At 36.6% G+C, this 22,723-nt stretch overlaps 1 protein-coding gene, 1 long non-coding RNA gene and 1 pseudogene across 3 annotated transcripts in view; 2 read left to right on the forward strand and 1 right to left on the reverse strand.

Moving 5' to 3' along the window:
- LOC149186432 (putative receptor protein kinase ZmPK1) overlaps nucleotides 1-22,723 on the forward strand; it is a 292,721-nt pseudogene that overhangs the window by 226,624 nt on the left and 43,374 nt on the right. The window lies entirely within an intron of this gene.
- On the forward strand, nucleotides 17,080-17,575 carry LOC149186437 (uncharacterized). Its single transcript, XR_016256139.1, has 2 exons — nucleotides 17,080-17,152; nucleotides 17,257-17,575. It is a non-coding gene; the product is annotated as an uncharacterized LOC149186437 (long non-coding RNA).
- On the reverse strand, nucleotides 18,925-22,359 carry LOC149186438 (pentatricopeptide repeat-containing protein At2g22070-like). Its single transcript, XM_089409341.1, has 3 exons — nucleotides 20,572-22,359; nucleotides 20,108-20,257; nucleotides 18,925-19,116 (listed from the first exon to the last, which is right to left on the reverse strand). The coding sequence occupies exons 1-3, from the start codon at nucleotides 22,357-22,359 to the stop codon at nucleotides 18,925-18,927; spliced, it is 2,130 nt and encodes a 709-aa protein (XP_089265467.1).

Genomic DNA, 22,723 nt, shown 5'->3' on the forward strand with positions numbered 1-22,723 from the left:
CTTTAAGGTCTAACGATAAAGCACTTTAAAAAACTAAATTGGCCTCCGGCAAACATCCACATCACAACCACAAGGCCATAGGACCGAGAGCTAAACCTCCACATCACAACCACAAGGCCATAGGACCGAGAGCTAAACCTCCACATCACAACCACAAAGCCACAGGACTGAGAACTAGCAAAAGAAGCGCAAAGTCATGAGTCAAGCGCCAAGCCAAACACAGGAAGGGGAGATTATAGCACAAAAGTCTTTACTGCGCATTGGAAGCATTAATGAATATAAAGACATACATTTTAGTTTTCTTCTTGCATGTGGGATAAATCCCATAAGCGAAATAAAACGTGCCACCAAAATATTTTCAAACCAAGACGATGCAGCAGGTAAGTGATAATCGTCATTCATCCAAATATGATGGAAAATAAATGGCCAAAGGAGATCTCATGGAGGACGTAAGATTCCAAGGCATGCTTCCACCAACATATACCACTCAAGATTTCCGTGTGCGCTCAAAGGTTATGGTTGATGCCTGCAAGTGTCAAAAGAAAATGCCAGGCATATGAGTTTGTCAAGACAGGATTTAAATCGGATATTTCCAAACCCATTTCCATGTTGACTACTGTATCTACTAGACCTGGTTTGGGAGGATCATCTACAGACAATATGGAAAACACGCTACCTCAGGAAATGTGTTTACTAAGAAATCGCCAAAGCTTCCTAGCAAGCACATGGTTGAAACTCTTGTAAACAATAATTTCATTATGGATAAGCTACGGAGTAGGGGAAATCATCGACAAGTTAAAACTCAAGTGCAAATATTTTCTACAAATCTATCATTAGAAAAACAGATTCCAACGCTCCAGCCTCTAGAGACATTTTCAAGAGTTGGAGGGGGAATAAACCAAATGTAAATATCATCACCAAAGTAGTAAACAACTTTTGTAGTTTTTATCATGATGATATGTCCAATGTATAGAAAAGAGAAGTGCAATATTTTCAGTTGTATTACAAAGTAAATAAGAAATCACAACTTCTCGTTCAAGGCTCCTTTTACAATGACGCAGTCAGGGTTTGAAAATTAATAGCCAAGCATGGAAAGGAATATCGCCCAAGTAAAACACCCAAGTGTGTCAATGGAAAATGTGGCATCAACTGCAGAAAATAAAAAATTTCATTTGTTCAGCTTTCACATGTATGCCACAGGTGGAGAATTGGTCTATTACCTCATGGTTGTCATGCAACTTCCGAGAATGGTTTTAGCTGGTACAGTTGAAGGGAAATCATCACTTGACAAGTTTTGTGTTGCATTTATAGGTAATAGGAGACCATATGTGTTAGTTGTTTCTTTCTTATGGAGGATAATACTGTGTTTGATGCAAAGAAATAGGCATTATTGGGGAATTTACAACTATGGTTGAAACTTACTTTCTTATTCCCATCTAATGAAAAATGATGGCTTGTATTTTAGCTCCATACATGGAGATGTTTCCAAAAAAATATTTGAATCAAATTTTCAAAGTGAGAATAAATGTGTTCAAATGACTGAATTCACAGAAAGTATTGACCTCTGCTCTTTCTTAATGAAACTAAGGTTTTCAAGTGGAAAATGAGCTCAAATTTCCACCATTTTTCTTTGTACTTTGTTGTCCTCAAAATTTTTTTTGTGATGATAGCTCCGCACAGTACATATGTTGGTAATGGTTACTTCTTTAGTTCTTGATGTGAATATTGGTGTGTAAAAGGTTTCCACAAAATTCATGTTGGAGTCACGATTGCCGTTACACCAAAACCCGCAGGTGTTAGTAAACATACACATCGCTAGTGTTAAGGACATGCCACGAAACACATGGGGAGCGTTGAATTATCCTTCTACACCGCCATTAACGATGAGTGTTGGTTTATCAAATTCCCAACAATCTCCCCCCCCCACCCCAAAAAAACGCGAGCCAGGTGTGTTTCGAACTTGAGACCTTTGGCTCTAATACCACTTGTTGGAGTCACGATTGCCATAAAACCAAAAACCGCAGGTGTTAGTAAACAAACACATCGCTAGTGTTAAGCACATGCCACTAAACACACGGGGAGCGTTGAATTATCCTTCTACACAGCCCTTAATGGGGAGCGTTGGATTATCCAATTCCCAACAATTCAAAACTGGGTCTCCTCATGGCATATGCCCCCATGTCACCATTCAACAAAGGGCAATGGACCATTTTCTTTGTACAGTTTATGGAATTTCTGTGATTGGACATTACAATTAAGTGAATTTTGGGGTAGTTGATTACTGCTCCTCTTAACTCACATAGAAAAATTAAATGGAAAAAATATCTAAAGGTCAGAGGAAATTCCTCTCAACTCAGTTTGTCAAATTAGATGAAGAAAAGGTTTACAGCTGAGAGTAGGGAAATATGTGAATAAATCTATGAAGAGATTCTTGGAAAAGGTCAAGAAGGAAAAAATTATGCAAATAGATAGGTGGCAAGATTATCTTGAGAGTGTCACGCTTCCAAATAGGTTGTAGGTGGCAATGAGAGGATAAACATTAAAAAATTCCCTTTTTTAGATAGATATGAGACACCTACCATCTCACGTGTCGATCTCTCTCAAGCAGGTTATCTTCATCAAAAAATAAACTTTCCAGATTTTGAGGCAATGTTAGAACATAAGTGGAAGATAGCAACCAAAAGATCCTACTCCAAGGATATTTCACTAGAAACCTCCAAGCAATTCGAAATATTTTGCAACCAATGTCAATAATTGATTGTTATTTTTATGATTTTTATTAGAGTTTATTTCTAGCAAATTAGAAAACCATTTAAAAATGAGGCATTTTATTTTCAGGATTCTTGTGTCAAACAAATGGTGATGTTTCCTTCTTTGTAAATATGTTTTTCTTTCAAGTTTCACATGGATGTTCCTTCTTAAATTGTTTACAAGAATATGATGAGTAGAATTTACTTGTAGTACTCTTCTCTAGCTTGTTAATCAATCTTCATGTTTTCTTTCTGAGATTTTAAGTATAGAATTCATCTGTGTATGCTCTATATTTAAATTGATCCTAAATCTAATTCATCTCATCCACACCACAATAGCTCTATAAGATCCTGGAGTTTGCCTACCTCGCCCTGTTTCAAGTTTTTCTCTGTCTATCTATGATTGATTACTGAACATCCTTATGACTCCATGCCCATTGGACTCTTCCTTCATTCTGCAACCACAATTTTAAAACCAATTTCTTGACCTTTCATACCTAGCCTAAGATCTAAAAAGTAAAATTAAAATCAGACAGAGAGAGCCCTCTCTCGAGCTGGAAGGGCTAGATCCCATCTTTAAAAGTGGTTTGTGGTTACCTCTACAACTTCCTTTTCAGCCTAGAAATACTACAGACTGCTAATAGGTCATATGACGAAATCAGAAACAACAATTCGTGAGGGATAGAATTGTCAGATTTCAATTCAGAATCAGAGGAAGGAAGGTTGCACATAAGCTCAGTAAAACCAACTATTTCTTTGACTTGGATTTGATTAATTCCAGGGCAAACTCTTGCAAGATGACGATCCATCTAGAGCATTTCCACCCCACCAATTGATGTGACAAAATGTATGTCATAGGGTTGCAATTTGAAACAACCATAGTTTTCTAGAGCAAAATGTAATGGCAGAACCTTTGAATGGCTTGAACAGCTGCCAAAGCCAACTTTTCTACGCTTTTATACCTAATATTTGTATCATTGAGATTCTAACTTAGATAATATAAGGGGTTTTCTATCTCTGCATCATCTTCTTGGACCAATACCATTGTTATAATAGAAATGGCAACAACAAGATACATGAAATAGTCACGCTGGTAATCAAGGGGATATAATAAAGATGCCTGAACCAGTACATCATTCAGGTCATCAAACACTTTCTAAGCTGCATTATCCCAATGGAAGGGAATCCCTTTCTTAAGTAGGTGAGTGCATCCTTTGGTCAACTCAGTGTAATTAGGGATGAAGTGTCGCAAGAAGTTAACTTTCCCTTGAAGTCATTGAAGCTAAACCAGCGAAGAAGGTGTAGGCAAGTCAAAGATTTCTTGCACTTTTAGAGGATCAATATGAAATTCTTGTTTTGAAATATAAAAAAACAAAGGAGTCAACCAAAACTAATGTAGAATGTGCATTTGCGTGGATTTAATTGAATATTATAATGTCTACACCATAAGAAAATGGCCTTAAGATGCATTGGGTGATCAACCCGATACTTAGAATGAGCAGGGAGATCCTCCAAATAAGGTTGCATGATGTGTTTAATATCATGAAAAGCGTGTAGGAATTTACAGGGTAAGTTCCTTAGATAGAACACCAAAGGACACTGCTCACAAACAGATCACAGATCAATACACTAGTATTCTTGACGTGGTTAAAACCCTCAAAGAGGGAAATAGTCCACGGCTTGAACCGACATGGCCACTTCAGGGAATTTATTAATGCAAAAGAAAGAAAATTTTCATAACCTTCTCTCATGAAGGGTCACCTTACAAATGACCCTCGATTCTCTTTAAATAGGTGAAGATATCTAAGGTTCCTCAGGTTCAACAACCTCATGAAGTAAAATATCTGACTCAGGAAGGTTAGGTTTAATAACCTCAGGCAATAAGGTTTCAGGATTTCTATTTCAATTGTGTCAGATTCACCAGCAAGAGTAGAGGTAATCTCAAGCTCAGTGCTCAAAAGGAAAGATGATTTTGGTTGATCAGATTCAGGAGGAGCACCAGAAGTAGTTCCCAAATTTCTCGACTCGGTAGTTTGTGTCTTCTTATGCTTCTGATGATGGCTAGAAGTATCCTCTAGTGGAAGAGGAGGCTTATTTTTCATTCTACGTGAACAACAGAGTGGGGGATTTTGTTATTCCATGTTATATAATAAATTTTAGAAATTAAAACAAAAATAAATAAAAAAGAGGGTAATCTAGGCAAAAAGGATTACCAAGCAATTGTTAACTACAATATACACCTTGGCAAATCAAGGAATTAACGTACATGCAGGAAATATCCCCGAATCTTGTGTTTGGTGTATCACGATACATAAGGTGGATGACTCAGTTACCTATGGAGAGGATAACAACCTATAGGGGACTCCCAAAATATACTCGATGTTATGTGGAAGTGTAGTCCATAGTAGTGTTTTCTAATGCATGATAATTCGATGAGAGCATTCCCATATACTTGACGTGAGTGGAGCATCGTCCAATATACCCAAAGGTACATGGAGAATGATCATATACACCCACATACGTGGAACGGGATTTCACCCTTAGCATACAACGTTGGAAAACAACGACAACTAGTATGTTTAACAACATTGGAACATGTCTCTAGCCTAGACCTCTAAATGTTTGTGTTAATGTTACAAATGATCCTTAGGTTGATTGAATAAATTTTACTATTTATATTCAATTAAATTTCAGTTTTGGGGCTCACCGGGAATGTCATCTGAATATCCTAAAATTAAAAATAGCATTAGGAAATAAAATCTTTCTCATTCTATGAAAATATATCTAAGGAAGGGAAGATACAAAGGGTATGTAGCTAACAATGTGAAAAATACAATTCCCTTTTCTATGCAACTATTCCAATTTCGATGCATACACAAAACCCTAAATGTTGATGCAATGATTTTTTTTTTCAAGTCACTTAATTTTAGAAAATTAAGAAAACTAAGATGCAAAGTCTAATAACTTATTCAAACAAGCTTTTCAGAATGATGACTAGAACACCAATTCATCTAAGCACTCAATGATCAAACAAAATCAGTTTGCAAACAAACAAATAATAAGAATAAAGGAAAAACTTTGAAAAATTCTTTACCAAAGGTATTAAAACAAAAGAAAAACAAATGGAGGCTTTAAATGCAATACAAGACACTCGGAGACTCAAGGAAGAGCAACTAGAATAAGGTTGATCAGAAAGAAAATCAAGGAAAAAAATAATTTGTGCATGAACAGGGACCAATGAAGGTGCAAATGAGGCACTAGTGCTATGCAACACAGGCACAAAGAAGGCTCAGCTGGGGTGAAACACTTTGTCCAAAGACCAGAGGGTGCATTGTTCTAGGGATGCAAAGTTACGACACAAGGATTTCTATTGAGACTCAATGAAAGATGTTCCTAGGTTTTTTCTTGACTGAATAAGATAGTAAAGGTCTGGAGATGAGGTAAGATAATCACAATGGACAAAGAAAACACAAAGGGAATACACCATTCCCCATCAGAGTCACCAATTTGTTATGGAGAATCTACGACTGTGGACAGAAGTATCTTCCCTAGGCCTAGTGGATTGACCTAGAGCAACATAAAGACAAAAGAGCTAATTTTTTCCTTAAAGTAAATAGATAACAAGATGAATCCTACTTGGGATTGGTCGTATGCTTCGCTCCTTCTTTGGCTTGAATGCTCCAATCCTAGCTCCAATCATTATTGTTATAACTTTCACAGTTAGATAACATAAGCCAACGATCCACGAAATCTATGTAGCATCTTCTAATAAATTTATTCAATAGATCAACATGGTATTGAAATATATGAAACCATAACATCATATATATGGAAAACAAAGAACTCTTTGCATTAATAGAAATGGAGTGTGTTAGAACCAAAAATAGGTGTTGATCCTGTAAAATAGCTCCTCCAAGTTGACTTGTCCTTTCCTTGTCACAAAGTGCACCTCTAATCACCCTAATGCATCGAAATATATCTCTCACATTAGTGGCATAAGGGTAGAATCACACTACAAAAGGCAACCCCTTGCCTATGGATGGCATTAAATATGTAGGTGAATGAGGTAGTTCATGAATTCTTATCCTTTTACCAATTTGAGCTTGATATCCACTCTTGATGGGAGGATGAGCTCAAGGGATAAGGGATGAAAACACCAAGGTCGGATAGGATAGGATTTAATACTTTTATCTGAGGTAAATGGTATTAACATATCCTAGAAGATTTTGGAAGAAGAGGCTTCGGGATTCTCTATATTTTTCCCAAATTTCTAGAATCAACGCACCCCCAACACTAAGAAACTTGCTGGTGATCAACGCAGGTGCAGAGTACGACAACTTGGTCGTCAATGTTGTCCATTAAGAGGCCAGGGAGCATTGGTACTTAAAATGACTGGAACAAGGTTCTTTCAGGCAGAAACTCAGGGACTAGAAATTTTGGTGAATTGGAAGGATTGTCTAATGGAGGATTCTACATGGATGAATGTTGTAGCTCTATAAAAGGAGCTCATGAATTTTCTATCGTGGGGAGTTTGATGTAGGCGCATTAAACCATGCTCGAGATGAAGAAATGTAGCAGATCTGAACAATATGGTGAATTGAACAAATGTTAATGCTAGCAAATTGAATTTTTTGTTTTGTCATAATTCTAAATATTTAATGTAAATATAGGATTGGATTAATCCGAAGAGTTAGAGTTTAGGAGTTATTTTCCAGCTCACCTAGTCATGTATTCGACTTCACTCATTTGGGAGGGAAGGGGAAACAAACCATCTAATGGAGTTAGTAAATAAAAGAGGCATCGAATGGGAGGAGGAGAAACTCTTCTCCTACCTCCAAGTATGTAATTTGAAAGTGAATGATAAGGAAGTTTTGCATCTATGTGTATTCGTAAAATCCATGTTGTTCTTCTCGGGTTTCCAATCGAACTGTGTGTGCATTTAATTAAGTTTCAAAATAATTCATTGTGACCATTTGTGAAATGTCTTATGTTATCAAACTTGACTTGGAGTGTGATTAATTGTACGTATTCCACTTACAGTGACCCTTCAAACTATTTTGCAACGCCTCTATGTTTTTTGCAGGAAATGGTACGCGCTTTTGATTGGAATGTGGACGATTAGTTGAGCGAGATTGTAATCATTGACAAGGATAGGCTAGAGGAGAATGTTCCCTAAGTTGGGATACGAGTTAGACTATGGAGAATCGAGTTTTCAGAGGGTGAGTCGCTTCACCTTCCCTAAAGGTTGAAAATAGAGTTTTTAGAGTGCTACAAAATCATTTTGTAGCGCCTATAGGTTTTTAAAGAACACTACAAAATCATTTCATAGCGCCTACAGCCAAATTTCTCTGCACTACATTTTGGCGTCCAATTTTCCTTTTGGCCTCCTTGTTGCCATCACCGAATGACCTTAAAGTTATGAAATGGAATAGAGGAAAGGATCCTAGATTGATCGAATAAGATCAAATGCTTAGAATTAAAAGAGTTTTTAGCGATGGCAGATTTTGAAAGGCAAAGATGGTTAGTATCAACAATATGCCTTTTAAGGTGCACTTTGAAGGTGAAACTAGTCTAGTCAATATATGACTTCCCACACGAATAGGGAATCTAGTAGGCTCATGAACTTAGCATGGGGTCGGACTTATCTTTAACTAACTGGAACATTTTCTTCAAAGTTTTGTGGGGTTTAAAGATGGCCTTAATATATTTTTTTAATAGGATTTTTGTAATGAGGTTGGTTGTCCCTCTTATGTAAGGGAGAAAGACTTGGATCTGAGGAGAAGAGGAAATGGGGTTAATCGATTTGGGATTGGAGGCATCATTGAAATATTTTGAGATCTATGAAGAGGTATAGCCATTTTCTTTTAAAGCTTTAAAAAGGTGGGTTGTTCAAAGGGTAGAAACTGGGGAGCAAATATTTTAAGGGCTCGAAAGATCAGAGTATTAAGAACATCATATTTTTGGGAGGGGTGGTAGTAAGAATGAGCATGAAGATAACGATCAGTGTGGGTTTTCTTCCTAAAGACTTGATGGGTTAGAAAGCCATCACGAAGTTGACTAACAAGGACATCTAGAAAACGCAGAGATTTATTAAATTCAATTTCCATGGTGAATTGAATATGAGGGGAAATGCTATTAAGATAGGCAAGGAAAGCATAAGGCAAGCCTACCATGCTACCAAAAAAAGACTTTCATTATTTAATATTTTCCTAAACGACTACTTTCAATATTTTATCATTTTCCTTAACAACTGATTTCAATATTTTAATATTTTTCCTTAACGTACTAGTGGGTTATCACACTTTATTAAAGGCTCCATAACACTCATTTGTGATCATAAAAAAATCTCTGGTAGTGAAGAGTTCACGTGAAACTCGAGACAAGATAAAAAATCCACCACATAAATTGATCCAAAAAATTCTCTCAATATAAACAACAATTAAAATCTACAATCGCTCAATCTTATTATATGTTTTTAAATATATATAACTTAAACTTATTTATTAATTATTTTTTATAATTAATAATAATAATAATAATTTAAAATAAAATATAATTTAATTATTTATTTATTTTTAATAATTTTAACGAGATGTATCATAAAATTTTAAATAAATACTTATAAATATTTACCCATCATTAATTTATATAAATACACTGTTTTATATTATTAAAAATATTAACTACGAATAATTGAATTATTTGAATTAACTTCATAACCTTTTTATCTTTTATTAATAAATAATCAACCTCACATAATAAAACTAATATAACCTAATATAAACCTATATATAACCTACATGCTCGACTCACCTTGCTGTTTTTTATTAAATGATATAGTGAACCCCACCATATAACGCCACAATGTCATTTATTAATTTATATAACTAAACTTAAACAAAATGTATTTCGCTATTTACTCGACATGTCTTGGATTCTTCTCTACGTATTGGAAATTACGTCATTGTAATATAAAAATTCAAAGTGAAAGTGACCACAATGTCATTTATTATCCCTGCCGACCAGGGTATAATGCATTCCAAAATGCGTTGAATTTCAATTAAGTTTGAGTTGATCAAAAAATATAATAACAAATTATAATGTTAATTTTATAAGAAAAATTAATTTATTTTTTATATTATTTTAATTCTAATTTCTTTCAATAGTGATGGATTGAGTCAGATAAAGTCTTATTTTACTGTTGGTTTGACACTTGAGTTTGATAGGTTTTGCCACCTTCGGAAAAAAAAAAGAAGTCTTATTCTACTGTGATGATTCCGCCGCTAGTTAATTCATAGTCAATCAGTACCATCATACCGCCGTTAATTCATAGTCAGTCAGTACCATCGATATATGAAAGCAATTAAATTATTGCTGCATGTCTCCTACACCCACTTTTTAAATCTGTTAACAATTGCTGCATGTCTCTTACACCCACTTTTTAAATCTGTTAACAATTGCTGCATGTCTCTTACACCCAGTTTTTAAATCTCTTAACAATTGGTCTGCGCAGTGCCTACAACGTTTCTTGGCAGCCACAATAAATTTCTGAATTCAGCAACTCATACTCGCTTTGTAAAATTAGGTTCATGCCTGTTATGAAAAGATGTTAATTAATAAACACGTGTATTAATACGTGCTGGATATAATATGAAATAGGGAAAATAGCTTAATTAATAAATAATTATTTTACTTGACTCATTAATGTTTTTATTAAATAGATATTATTGGATTTCAAATAAAGTTCAAAATATCTTCAAATCCATCATTCCCATGTGTATATTTGAAAATTTTCAGATTCAATTCATTTACAACGATGGTAGTTAAATTAATAAATCGCGGCAATAGTTGGTGCACCTTAAATGCAAATATTTACAACGATAATAGTGGTAAATAAATAAGTGTAGATTGAGCCAATTTTTTTTTTTTTTTTTTAATTTGTAAAATGTTATGGGGAAATACTAATGATTTAAGCTGTAAAATGTTATTTGAAAAGACAAGTGAGCGACTGGTGAGGAGTACATTGTAATCAGATTGCCATAATAGGTTTTTTGAGTGAGTCACTTCAAACCATCAAAATTTCATTTATAATGGAGAATAATATGTTAATGGATAATTTTTAATTAATCAAGAAATTAATTTCACTAAATTGTTGTATAAGTTTAAAAGATTAAATCAATTAAATTAAACTATTAGGTAAGAAAATATTTTTAATCATTAGCATTAGCAAACCTCTATCCAAATTTCTAATTTTGGATTTAAAACAATTTGTTAAAAAGTCATCAACATTAAGTGACAAGTAGAACTAAGGAAAACAAAGATAGATAATCTTGTTGATTGAAGAGTCTAAGGTAGGAGCTAGGGCAAGAAGGCTCTACTTCCTGTGCTTAGATAGGGAAAGAAAGGCTTCGCAACTGAGTGTGCGGAGGCCTAGGAAGAGTCCGTAGCTGAGTGCGCCGACCCCTGTCGTTGTGTGCTGGGCAATTTGAGTCTCCAACCTTGAATTGAATATGAATAAAGACAGTTTTCTGAAAAATTCCTAGGTACTTATGTTATCTCTGTTAATGTGATATACTGTTGATGAATGATTTTATTTATGAGATATTGATTGAATGTTACACAATTCTCTTTAATAAGTCTTAATAATGTAGAATGTATGCTTAAATAATTTCGCAAAGACTTTGGAGATTTCTCGTATGATTACTAATGACTTAAAGTAAATCTAAGTGAAAACTACTTTAGGACAGCTCTCTGATGCGTGTAAATAGGAAAATTGACTCTTAAAGTTCCGCAAGGATTGATAGTAAACCTTCACAAAGGTCTGAAGGTTGTTTTAACAGAGTTGCAACAACATGCTCTAAGAGTTTATCGATGGGCGTGAAGGCAGATCTAAGGTGCTGAAAAACATCACACTAGTCTTTGGATGTAGAAACTTGGTTGTTTCATCCCCGTACTGCTTCGGATGAGACTGCAGCGTGCGCTACCCATTTTGTTGCCGAAAGAGCGAATAGTGTAGGATTTTTTTAAGTTGGCGTAAGGAAGTCCGACACTGGGTCTGGACCCCTAAGCCAACATAATCTGTCACATTATGAATTTTTACTCACCGTTTCATTATAACTCCACTTAGTTCCGTGAATCAAAAGAAACTAAGTTGGATTCCCCAATTTATATGGCACTCATGTATCAAAACACAATGATGGTGAAAGAGTCAAGGAGCTTTGTCTTCTCAACGCCATAAGGAAAAGCATTGTATACACATAAACATCTGAGAATTAAGTAATTTAAATACACATAAAAGGGGATAAATTTGTGCTGAGGAGGAGTATTCACATGTATTAAGGAGTGCTCGAGTTTTATTTTGTGAGAAGGTTAGTTTCGAACTCATTCCTAGGTTGGAATAACTAACATAAATGTTATCACATGATAAATTTTGGAAAAAGATTATGCCCTGGGCCTGCTAGGATTGCTATCCAGAATCTCAGGCTCATTTGGAAGGGTTTGGAAAACATTTTTCTTTTGGCTTTACAAATTTTTTTTGTTACTCTCAGGTCTAATGATAAACAAAACAAAAAAAATGTGAAATCCACAAACAAAAATGATAAACTCTAAGAATAAACACATTTTTCTGAAATCCAGCTCCGCACTCATTAGATCTAAGATCGGCTTATTAAGGAAGGATCTCGATCATCTTTCTCGGCGGCTTCTTTCGCTCCACTTGGATCTAGCAAACAAGGTTTTGGCTTCTTTGTGGAAGGTGATCGATGGCAGTTCGGCAACGAAGGCCCTCCGGGTGGAAGAAACCTCAAAGAAAAAGCACCTGATTAAATTCGAGAAACTATCATACGCTGGAACTCGCTCTTCCGGTTTCGTTTCTGACCCTGAACTGCATCCGTCAAAAAGTGCAGTCGATAAAAATCAGAACTCTGCTCTAAAGACCTAGATCTTCTCACTAAATTCTGATTCAGTTTCACTGACTTCTGGATCTGCTTCAGCCTTTCCGTCCTCTCCGTCTCGGTCTCCACCTGCACCAGCGTTGTCTCCTATCTCGGCTCCCTCTCCATCTCGGTCTCCACCTGCACCGGTGTTGTCTCCTGTCTCAGCTCCTTCTCAGTCCTCATTGTTGGCAGTCGTGGTCTCGCCCTCAGCTCCAGCCGCTTCCTTCCAAGGCTCCCCTCGTGCAGACAAGGTGATTCCACTGTCTTTCGGTTCTGTCTCTTCCGCTAAAACCTCTGATTCTGATCTCTCCCTCTCGGTCACCATACCTCTTGCCCGCACCGAGTTCTCCTTGCTGGAATCTTCCCCTGCCTTATCCACCACTGCCTCTGCCATAACGTCCCTTCCCCCTCGCATTTTGCTCCCTCTTCCCCTCCGGTCGCCTTCCCTCCCCCTCCTCGCATTGATCTCTGCAATACCTCGGTGCCCTCTTCCCTTGATTTTTCCAACCCATCTCCCTCAGATCTTGGTCCGGGATCTTCCCCTCCGCCTTGTTCTGATAACTCTATTTATGATTTACTTTCGTTTTATAGAAAATCTATTGAAAATATTAACTAGCATTTGCACCAAATGTTGCAAAGGAAACGCGGTAAGGCATAAATTGAGGAACAATTCCGACATGGGAATGGGAAAATGTACATAAGGTGCAGATATGTAGCATAAATGAGATTCTAAAGATGTATAAATTGAAGTTTATTTAGGGTGCTTAAGTCTATATTTTTTTTTAATTATTGAATTAATATTGCATATAAATCTCATAAAATTCAACCAACTTATAATTGAGGGCTCTGATCTCTAAGTTTGACTTTGGGTCATTAACATGGTAATGCTGGTCTTGTGCTGAATATGATTTAATTGTCCACTTGCACGTTACCTCATTGGTACTTGTTTACTCTACGCCTATGAAGCGAATCAGATTTTATTTTGATTAGTCCAATTGTAAGGCTATTTTTGAAACTGGATCCTGCCCATCTTAAGCTGCTGCATGATTTAAATCCCCCTTTTTGAGCAGAAATGATTTGTAGTACTAGTGGTATAGTTGTTATACCCTGCATTAATATTTTTGTGTTCTCTGTAACGAGGACAAAGCACATTGGAGTTATATGTCCCATCTAGAACTAGCAATTGTCTCAAAAGGTACAAAGAGAGGCCGATAGGATTATTAAATTAGAATTGTTGAATTTCTCTAGAAGAGATGTTGGTTCAAGCCTACAAGGAGCAAAGAGATTTGATGTTTGGAGTTCTATGCTTTTTAGACACCATATTTCTTTAAATACAACTTAATTTTAGAAAAGTTCAACCGCAATGCAGTTCTGCCATGTAGACATACACTTAAATCGCTATTGGGCTTATGATATTGACAAATTCAAAGTAAACTGGTATACAAGAGAATGTACCAAGCTAAACCACAAGTTACACATCTTCAGACCTAAAAAAGTACATAACAATGGTTTGGCATATCAATAGCGATATCATAATTGCTTTTCCTTCCACATACATACAATTGCTCCAAAGGCAAGGACAAGAAAATTTTCAGCTCTAGTGAGCACCAGTGGGTCACCAAAACGAGTGACCACTAATGGCTTTCACATTTATACAAGGAATTGGCAAGGGACTTTACATGGACTCCACTCAACTTCAGACACAGCTTCAGCCAATATGGAGAGTGATTGAAATTGAACATAGCTAAGTAGTGGCATTGGCTCACAGTAATACACCAAGTATAAAATATTGAAGCTTTTACAGAAGCAAGGAGTAAGAAAAATTATGAAGCTCGGAGAAGTAGATTTAAATCAATCAAAGCTTGTTGAATGGCTATAATGTCCATAGAAATAATCTTCCAATGTTCTGCTCTCATGTACAAGATTTACACTTTGATCTGGACTACTGTTCGATACCAAATCATCATCAACTCCAAGCATTGCAAGTGATAGATGAGTTTGAATGTCACAACTCCCAGAGTTTTCTCGAGATTCATCCTCAATCAATTCATCTAATTCCATGGACATTGTCAATTACCTCTTGGTCCAATAAGGTAGGTCATCTCCTTCTCCTCGTAGTAATTTCAAAGTCTGCAATAATAAGTTACAGACAAACAATGAGGAAGAATAAGTTCACGTTCTTATATTAACATTTATCCATTATTTGAAATTTCACAAAGTCAGTTTAATGCAAAGGTAAGCCACTTTATTTGGGGAAACCAAAGCTTTCAATTCAAATCTTGCAATCCAGATTTCAGCTAGGATAGTGATTCTCAGGAAAGCTATATACTCTCTTGATATTGGAGCGAAAGCAGATATGCTGGCTCTTCTTGCCTATTCAGGGAGGGGTAATTTGCATACTGAAGCTTTGGTTTGAGATATGATGTAATCTCTTTTGCTAATATTCAAAGAATATTATATTTCATTAATGGAAAAATAGATTATTGGCAATTGAGGCTTTGAATATTTTGCCATAATCCACCATCAGCATTTAGGGCTAACCTGTTTAAGGGTGATGATTTTACAAATTGAACTACTAAACAAATGTTTAGATTACATCCCTAAACACTAGGTCTAAACACCCTTTACTCTATGTCAGAAGGATATCAACTCGATATTTCATGTGCCATTCTTCGTTATGGGAAAAAACAATTCTAGCACTAACTCCTCATAGGAAAGGAAATGTCTTCAAGCAACTAAATTTGACATAAGATCAGAAACTGAAACATATATATGCAACTAATGAGAATAAGAGTAATTACTCTGTTCATTCGAGGTCGAAACTAAGCTGCCTGTCTCAGACAACATGCTGCACCAATGACCATTCTCTTCATCTTCCTCATGTCATAAGCATCTTCCAAAAGTGGATCTGCAAGTTCTTTTACAGAGCCAACTGCCAGTAATGGCCTTGCCTAAATTTTGAAATTTACAAGAGATTAAGATTCTGAACCAAGACAAAGAAACCAAAAGAATCCAAAATTATCAAATACAAAACAAGCAGCCTTGCCTAAATTTTGAAATTTACAAGAGATTAAGATTCTGAACCAAGACAAAGAAACCAAAAGAATCCAAAATTATCAAATACAAAACAAGCAAGGACACTAGAGCCCTACCCACATAACCAAGCTTTCTTGGCCTTTAGGATTCTTGTCATTGATTGGTTTTCTTCCAGTTATTAGCTCTAGAAGAACTACTCCAAAGGAATACACGTCCATCTTCTCATTAACCTTGCCATACATGAAATATTCTGGAGCTAGATACCTGAAATATGATAGCAGCTAGTTTTATGAAGGCTTGATTATAAATGACATTTATTTTCCTAAGGAAAGAGCTGGTGTAAAGAAAGAAATGGATATTTACCCAAATGTACCTACAACATCACTACCTATTATTGTTTCTCACCCCCTCGAGAATAGATTCACTAATGGATTCCCACAGTCTGAAATAGAATCCAAGGCATCAAAAGGTAAACCTAGGATACCCACTTATTCAAGACATGTTCTCTAGAGACTATCACTTTGCATTTAAGTAATTTCATTCATCCTCTTATGCAGATCTCAACAAGTTTCCTTCAACTGATCATCTTGGGTACCTGCTTGAGGTACTGGAGAATAACGAAGATGAGCCTAAGCGGGACAATGATGATCAAGAAAGGTAGAGACCCTCATCCACAGTCTGCAGTTCTGTAAAATAAAGAACATGACAAAGATTTTACTTAGAAAACAAGCTATCAATAATGGGTTCCTGGAAGTAGTTGAATAGAAGCTACTTTGTTTTGTTTTGGTGATTATTATAAAAAGGTAATGATCAGTGAGTTTCTTTCCTTGCAACAGCTATGGACATAACCTTCCAGAGAGTCCATTTTCAAATCTTAATGGATCCAATGGTATTAAAACAGTATTATATACTACAGAGAAAACAATGGGGAACATGCCCACTATTTCCAAAGTTTTAACACAAGCATCATCAACATCTGCTATCGATAAGGAACTTACTTGTTCTATATGCCTGGGTACTTAGAATATTCATTTTTTTTACATTGTTATTTCAATGATTTATCTGTATTCTAACAACAGACAACAAAATCTGAACCTTCCAGAGAGTCGATTTTCAAATCTTAATGGATCCAATGGTATTAAAACAGTATTATATACTACAGAGAAAACAATGGGGAACATGCCCACTATTTCCAAAGTTTTAACACAAGCATCATCAACATCTTCTATCGATAAGGAACTTACTTGTTCTATATGCCTGGGTACTTAGAATATTCATTTTTTTTACATTGTTATTTCAATGATTTATCTGTATTCTAACAACAGACAACAAAATCTGAAACTTCTACCCATAAATCTATGTGCAAATGCCGTTGTGGAGCCGAAGCAATTAGCGTGTAGCCACTTATTTTGTTTCAAATGTGTGCCAAAGGTGAGATAAACCAAGCACTCATTTGCATTATTAAATCAATATATTTTTGAAAGAACATATATAACTGATTCAGGCTGCCATTTCTGTGAATTTTGTTGGTGCAGGTAATTAAATTGTCTGAGGAGTGCCCTATCTGTGTGCAACACAAGGGCAACCAGGTCTTTAAAATTTTTGCAAGGAGAGATTTACAATTTGATTATTACCCTTGGGAAAGAGAGCCAGTCCCACACCAAATGTGTCGTAGTTATACAAAATATACATCATGATACTCAGCTTGGTCCATTTCTCAGATGGCACCGGGTCTAAAATATAAAACAATTTGAAAATGGTGCAAATGCAATCCTTTGTACCTATATGAAGATACAGATAATGTACACAGTGCCCCGGGATACATCAAGGTTCTGCCCTGGGGCCTGATTTATATTTTGTTTTTTCCGACTGAGATCTGCATCCCCACTGAATTGGGATTTTCAAACTGAGCAGGCAGCCAGGAAATTTGTCTACAGATAACTATAGAAAATTCAGAAGATGCCAAAAAAAGTATAGTTTACAGGAAAAGTGTTGGGTATTTTAACCTAGGGAATAATTATTACCTAGTCTAGTGAACTACTGCTGCTACTATTGCTATGACTTGCAGTTTTAGAAAACAACTATAGCCGTGATCAAGTTGTAATTCTTCAGTATAGAAAAATGTGTATAGAAAACAAAAAAGCATAGAAGAATTATGGAAAAGCTCCCTTTCATTGTGGCTCAAAGTATCATTTGTTATAAAAAGTCTTTGAATAGTACAATGAATGACGAAAAGATTTTTCACATGATGTGTATACAACTTTCATACATTTGGTGCTGATGGTGATTTTTATGTGGACGAATCATATTTGGTGATATATTATTTGTTTGAATGGACTTTGTGGGACACATATATATAGATAGAAATTAGATTCTTCAATTCACAGATCAATTAACACACGTACAGTTATCACATGCTGGGCTGACCTGCACTCAGGCACCACAATTTGTAGTGCAAGAAAAAGATATTGTTCTGCACGGTTCTCTTTTGAAACTTTCCGTCATTGGGTTTGCTGCAGAAACTAAATGCTTTAGTAGTTACAAGTATTGTCATGATATTTATCAACAAGTGAGTGTGTGGTGGAAAAGGCATAGTTGAGTTGAGACTTTAGGCCTCCCTCTAGCTGTCACAAAACACCCCATGACTAATGCACATTGAGCACCTTTGTTACATGGTTAAAACGATTGGTAAATTAACTGTCATCCATTTTTTGCAGCCACTGAAGGGACAGAATGAATCTCAACATCTCTTCTGCGTACCATCTGACCCACCTTCCACAAAGCATTCTTACCTTGATGATACCGCAGCTGGCTCTTCTTGCCTATTCAGGGAGGGGTAATTTGCATACTGAAGCTTTGGTTTGAGATACGATGTAATCTCTTTTGCTAATATTCAAAGAATATTATATTTCATTAATGGAAAAAGAGATTATTGGCAATTGAGGCTTTGAATATTTTGCCATAATCCACCATCAGCATTTAGGGCTAACCTGTTTAAGGGTGATGATTTCACAAATTGAACTACTAAACAAATGTTTAGATTACAACCCTAAACACTAGGTCTAAACACCCTTTACTCTATGTCAGAAGGATATCAACTCGATATTTCATGTGCCATTCTTTGTTATGGGAAAAAACAATTCTAGCACTAACTCCTCACAGGAAAGGAAATGTCTTCAAGCAACTAAATTTGACTTCAGAAACTAAAACATATATATGCAACTAATGAGAATAAGAGTGATTACTCTGTTCATTCGAGGTCGAAACTGAGCTGCCTGTCTCAGACAACATGCTGCACAAATGACCATTCTCTTCATCTTCCTCATGTCATAAGCATCTTCCAAAAGTGGATCTGCAAGTTCTTTTACAGAGCCAGCTGCCAGTAATGGCCTTGCCTAAATTTTGAAATTTACAAGAGATTAAGATTTTGAACCAAGACAAAGAAACCAAAAGAATCCAAAATTATCAAATACAAAACAAGCAAGGGCACTAGAGCCCTACCCACATAACCAAGCTTTCTTGGCCTTTAGGATTCTTGTCATTGATTGGTTTTCTTCCAGTTATTAGCTCTAGAAGAACTACTCCAAAGGAATACACGTCCATCTTCTCATTAACCTTGCCATACATGAAATATTCTGGAGCCAGATACCTGAAATATGATAGCATTTGCATTATTAAATCCATATATTTTTGAAAGAACATATATAACTGATTCAGGCTGCCATTTCTGTGAATTCTGTTGGTGCAGGTAATTAAATTGTCTGAGGAGTGCCCTATCTGTGTGCAACACAAGGGCAACCAAGGCTTTAAACTTTCTGCAAGGAGAGATTTACAATTTGATTATTACCCTTGGGAAAGAGAGCCAGTCCCACACCAAATGTGTCGTAGTTATACAAAATATACATCATGATACTCAGCTTGGTCCATTTCTCAGATGGCACCGGGTCTAGCTGGCTCTTCTTGCCTATTCAGGGAGGGGTAATTTGCATACTGAAGCTTTGGTTTGAGATACGATGTAATCTCTTTTGCTAATATTCAAAGAATATTATATTTCATTAATGGAAAAAGAGATTATTGGCAATTGAGGCTTTGAATATTTTGCCATAATCCACCATCAGCATTTAGGGCTAACCTGTTTAAGGGTGATGATTTCACAAATTGAACTACTAAACAAATGTTTAGATTACAACCCTAAACACTAGGTCTAAACACCCTTTACTCTATGTCAGAAGGATATCAACTCGATATTTCATGTGCCATTCTTTGTTATGGGAAAAAACAATTCTAGCACTAACTCCTCACAGGAAAGGAAATGTCTCAAGCAACTAAATTTGACATCAGAAACTGAAACATATATATGCAACTAATGAGAATAAGAGTGATTACTCTGTTCATTCGAGGTCGAAACTGAGCTGCCTGTCTCAGAAAACATGCTGCACAAATGACCATTCTCTTCATCTTCCTCATGTCATAAGCATCTTCCAAAAGTGGATCTGCAAGTTCTTTTACAGAGCCAGCTGCCAGTAATGGCCTTGCCTAAATTTTGAAATTTACAAGAGATTAAGATTCTGAACCAAGACAAAGAAACCAAAAGAATCCAAAATTATCAAATACAAAACAAGCAAGGGCACTAGAGCCCTACCCACATAACCAAGCTTTCTTGGCCTTTAGGATTCTTGTCATTGATTGGTTTTCTTCCAGTTATTAGCTCATAAAATCTCACCATGTTTCTTTTTAGTTTTTAGATGTCAACTGTCTCCCACAGCAAAAGCATATACCTATTTACCAACCACAAGCCAACTACATCCCGGATTCTTTTTTAACCTCCTGGCTTTCATCATTTTTCGCACCTTTCCAATGTCATTCCACATACCAGCGGTAGCATAGATATTGGACAGTTGAACATAAGGTGAAGGGTTTTCGGGATCCAATTCAAAAAGCCGTTCTGCTGCATATTCTCCTAATTCTATATTCTTATGGATTCTGCAGGCACCAAGTAATGAACCCCACACAGTAACACCATGTTCTACTGGCATTTTGTTGATAAGCTCTTGGGCATCATCAAGCCTCCCAGCACGGCCAAGGAGGTCAATCATGCAGCTGTAGTGTTCCATCACAGGTGTAATGTGATAATGCTTACTCATTAAATCAAAGTACTGGCGGCCCTCATCCACCAGCCCTGCATAACAGCAGGCAGACAAAACACCAAGAAATGTGACATGATTTGGGTTCATACCCAACTGTAGCATTCCTTCAAACAGCTCAAGGGCTTCCTTAGCACATCCGTGTATGGCATACCCTACAATCATTGCAGTCCACAAGACAACGTCTCGGTAATGTATGTTGTCAAATACTCTTTGTGCACTCTCTAGACACCCACACTTAGAATACATATCTACAAGAGCACTTCCCACAAAGGCATCACAGCTGTATCCACTTCTAATGATGACTTCATGGATCTCTTTGCCTTCTTCGAGAGTTGCCAAGTCGGAACACACCGGGAGAGCAACAGCAAATGTCTCTGCGTTTGGGTTCACAGCGGCCAGCAGCATTTGTTGAAACAGCTTCGGGGCATCCTCTGTGCGCCCAGCTTGTGCATAACCAGCAATCACAGCATTCCATGAGATGACATCTTGTTCGGTTATCTCCCAAAGCAGTTTCAAGGCTTCATCATGATACCCATTCTGTGCATATCCTGTAATCATTACATTCCACGATACCACATCTCTTATGGGCGTTTTCCAAAAGACTTTCAGTACCTCTTCAACATATCCACTCTGAGCATATGCTGCAATCATAACATTCCATGAGACCAGATCTCTTTTTGGCATTTTGTCAAACACAATCAATGCATTGTCAATACCGCCGCATTTTGCATACATATCTATGAGGGCATTCTCAACATTGACATCATATTGAAATCCACTTCTAATTATTTCTTCATGGATCTCTTTCGCTTGTTCAAGCGAACCCATGCTCGCAAATGCCCCTAGAAGACTGGCAAATGTGATCTTGTTTGGCCTAACACCAGACTGCCGCATCTTACAATAAAATGTCAAGGCGTCCAGCCCATACCCTTGTCTGGCATAAGATGCAATCATGGCTGTCCAAGACACCACATTCGGCTCGGGCATTTGCCAAAAGAGATCCAAGGCTTCCTGAAAATATCCATTCTGCGCACATCCCGTAATCATTGCATTCCACAAGACGACATTTCTTTCAGGCATTTTCTCAAACATTTTCAGGGCTTCCACAAGCTGGCCATTCTGAGCATATCCAGCCACCATGGTATTCCATGATACCACATCTGGTTCGGGAATTTTGTCAAACACACGGCGTGCAAACTCCAGTTCTCCACATTTTGCAAACATGTCCACCAGGGCATTTTGCACAAAAGCATAAGACTCGAATCCACCCCTAATCACTTCTTCATGGATCTCCTTGCCTTTTTCAAGATCACCCATGTGGGCACAAGAAGACAGAATATTGGCAAAGGTAAACTCATTTGGTTTGGTACCTACCCGTTTCATTTGATAAAACAGATCAAAAACCTCCTCGTTATGATCATGCCTGCTATAAGCCACAATCATCACTGTCCACGACATAACGTTACGTTCAGACATTTGATCCAGAACCATGCGGGGTAAAACTACTGATTTTACTAGTATTGGCTACGGCATTCGCTGAGGCCATTCCTAAAACAAAAATCTGAGGCTGAAGCTACATTTGGCGCATTTCTGAACTAGATCTGGAATGAAGAAAGAAAATTTTCGTAAAATGCCTAAATAAATTTTTCACCGAAAACAAGTTCTCAGGTGTAAATTTTCAGGTTAGCTTGGAAATAAATATTTCACCGAGCTACATACATTTTCTGGCCAAAGGAAGGTTACATAGCTACATTTGGTGCATTTCTGAACTAGATTGGAATGAAGAAAGAAAATTTTCGGTAAAATGCCTAAATAAAATTTTCACCGAAAATAAGTTCTCAGGTGTAAATTTTCA

The sequence above is a fragment of the Pinus tabuliformis genome, chromosome 3_1 (assembly GCF_031772625.1).
Source record: "Pinus tabuliformis cultivar Carrire ecotype Pingquan chromosome 3_1, CPIR1, whole genome shotgun sequence".
Lineage (NCBI taxonomy): Eukaryota > Viridiplantae > Streptophyta > Pinopsida > Pinales > Pinaceae > Pinus > Pinus tabuliformis.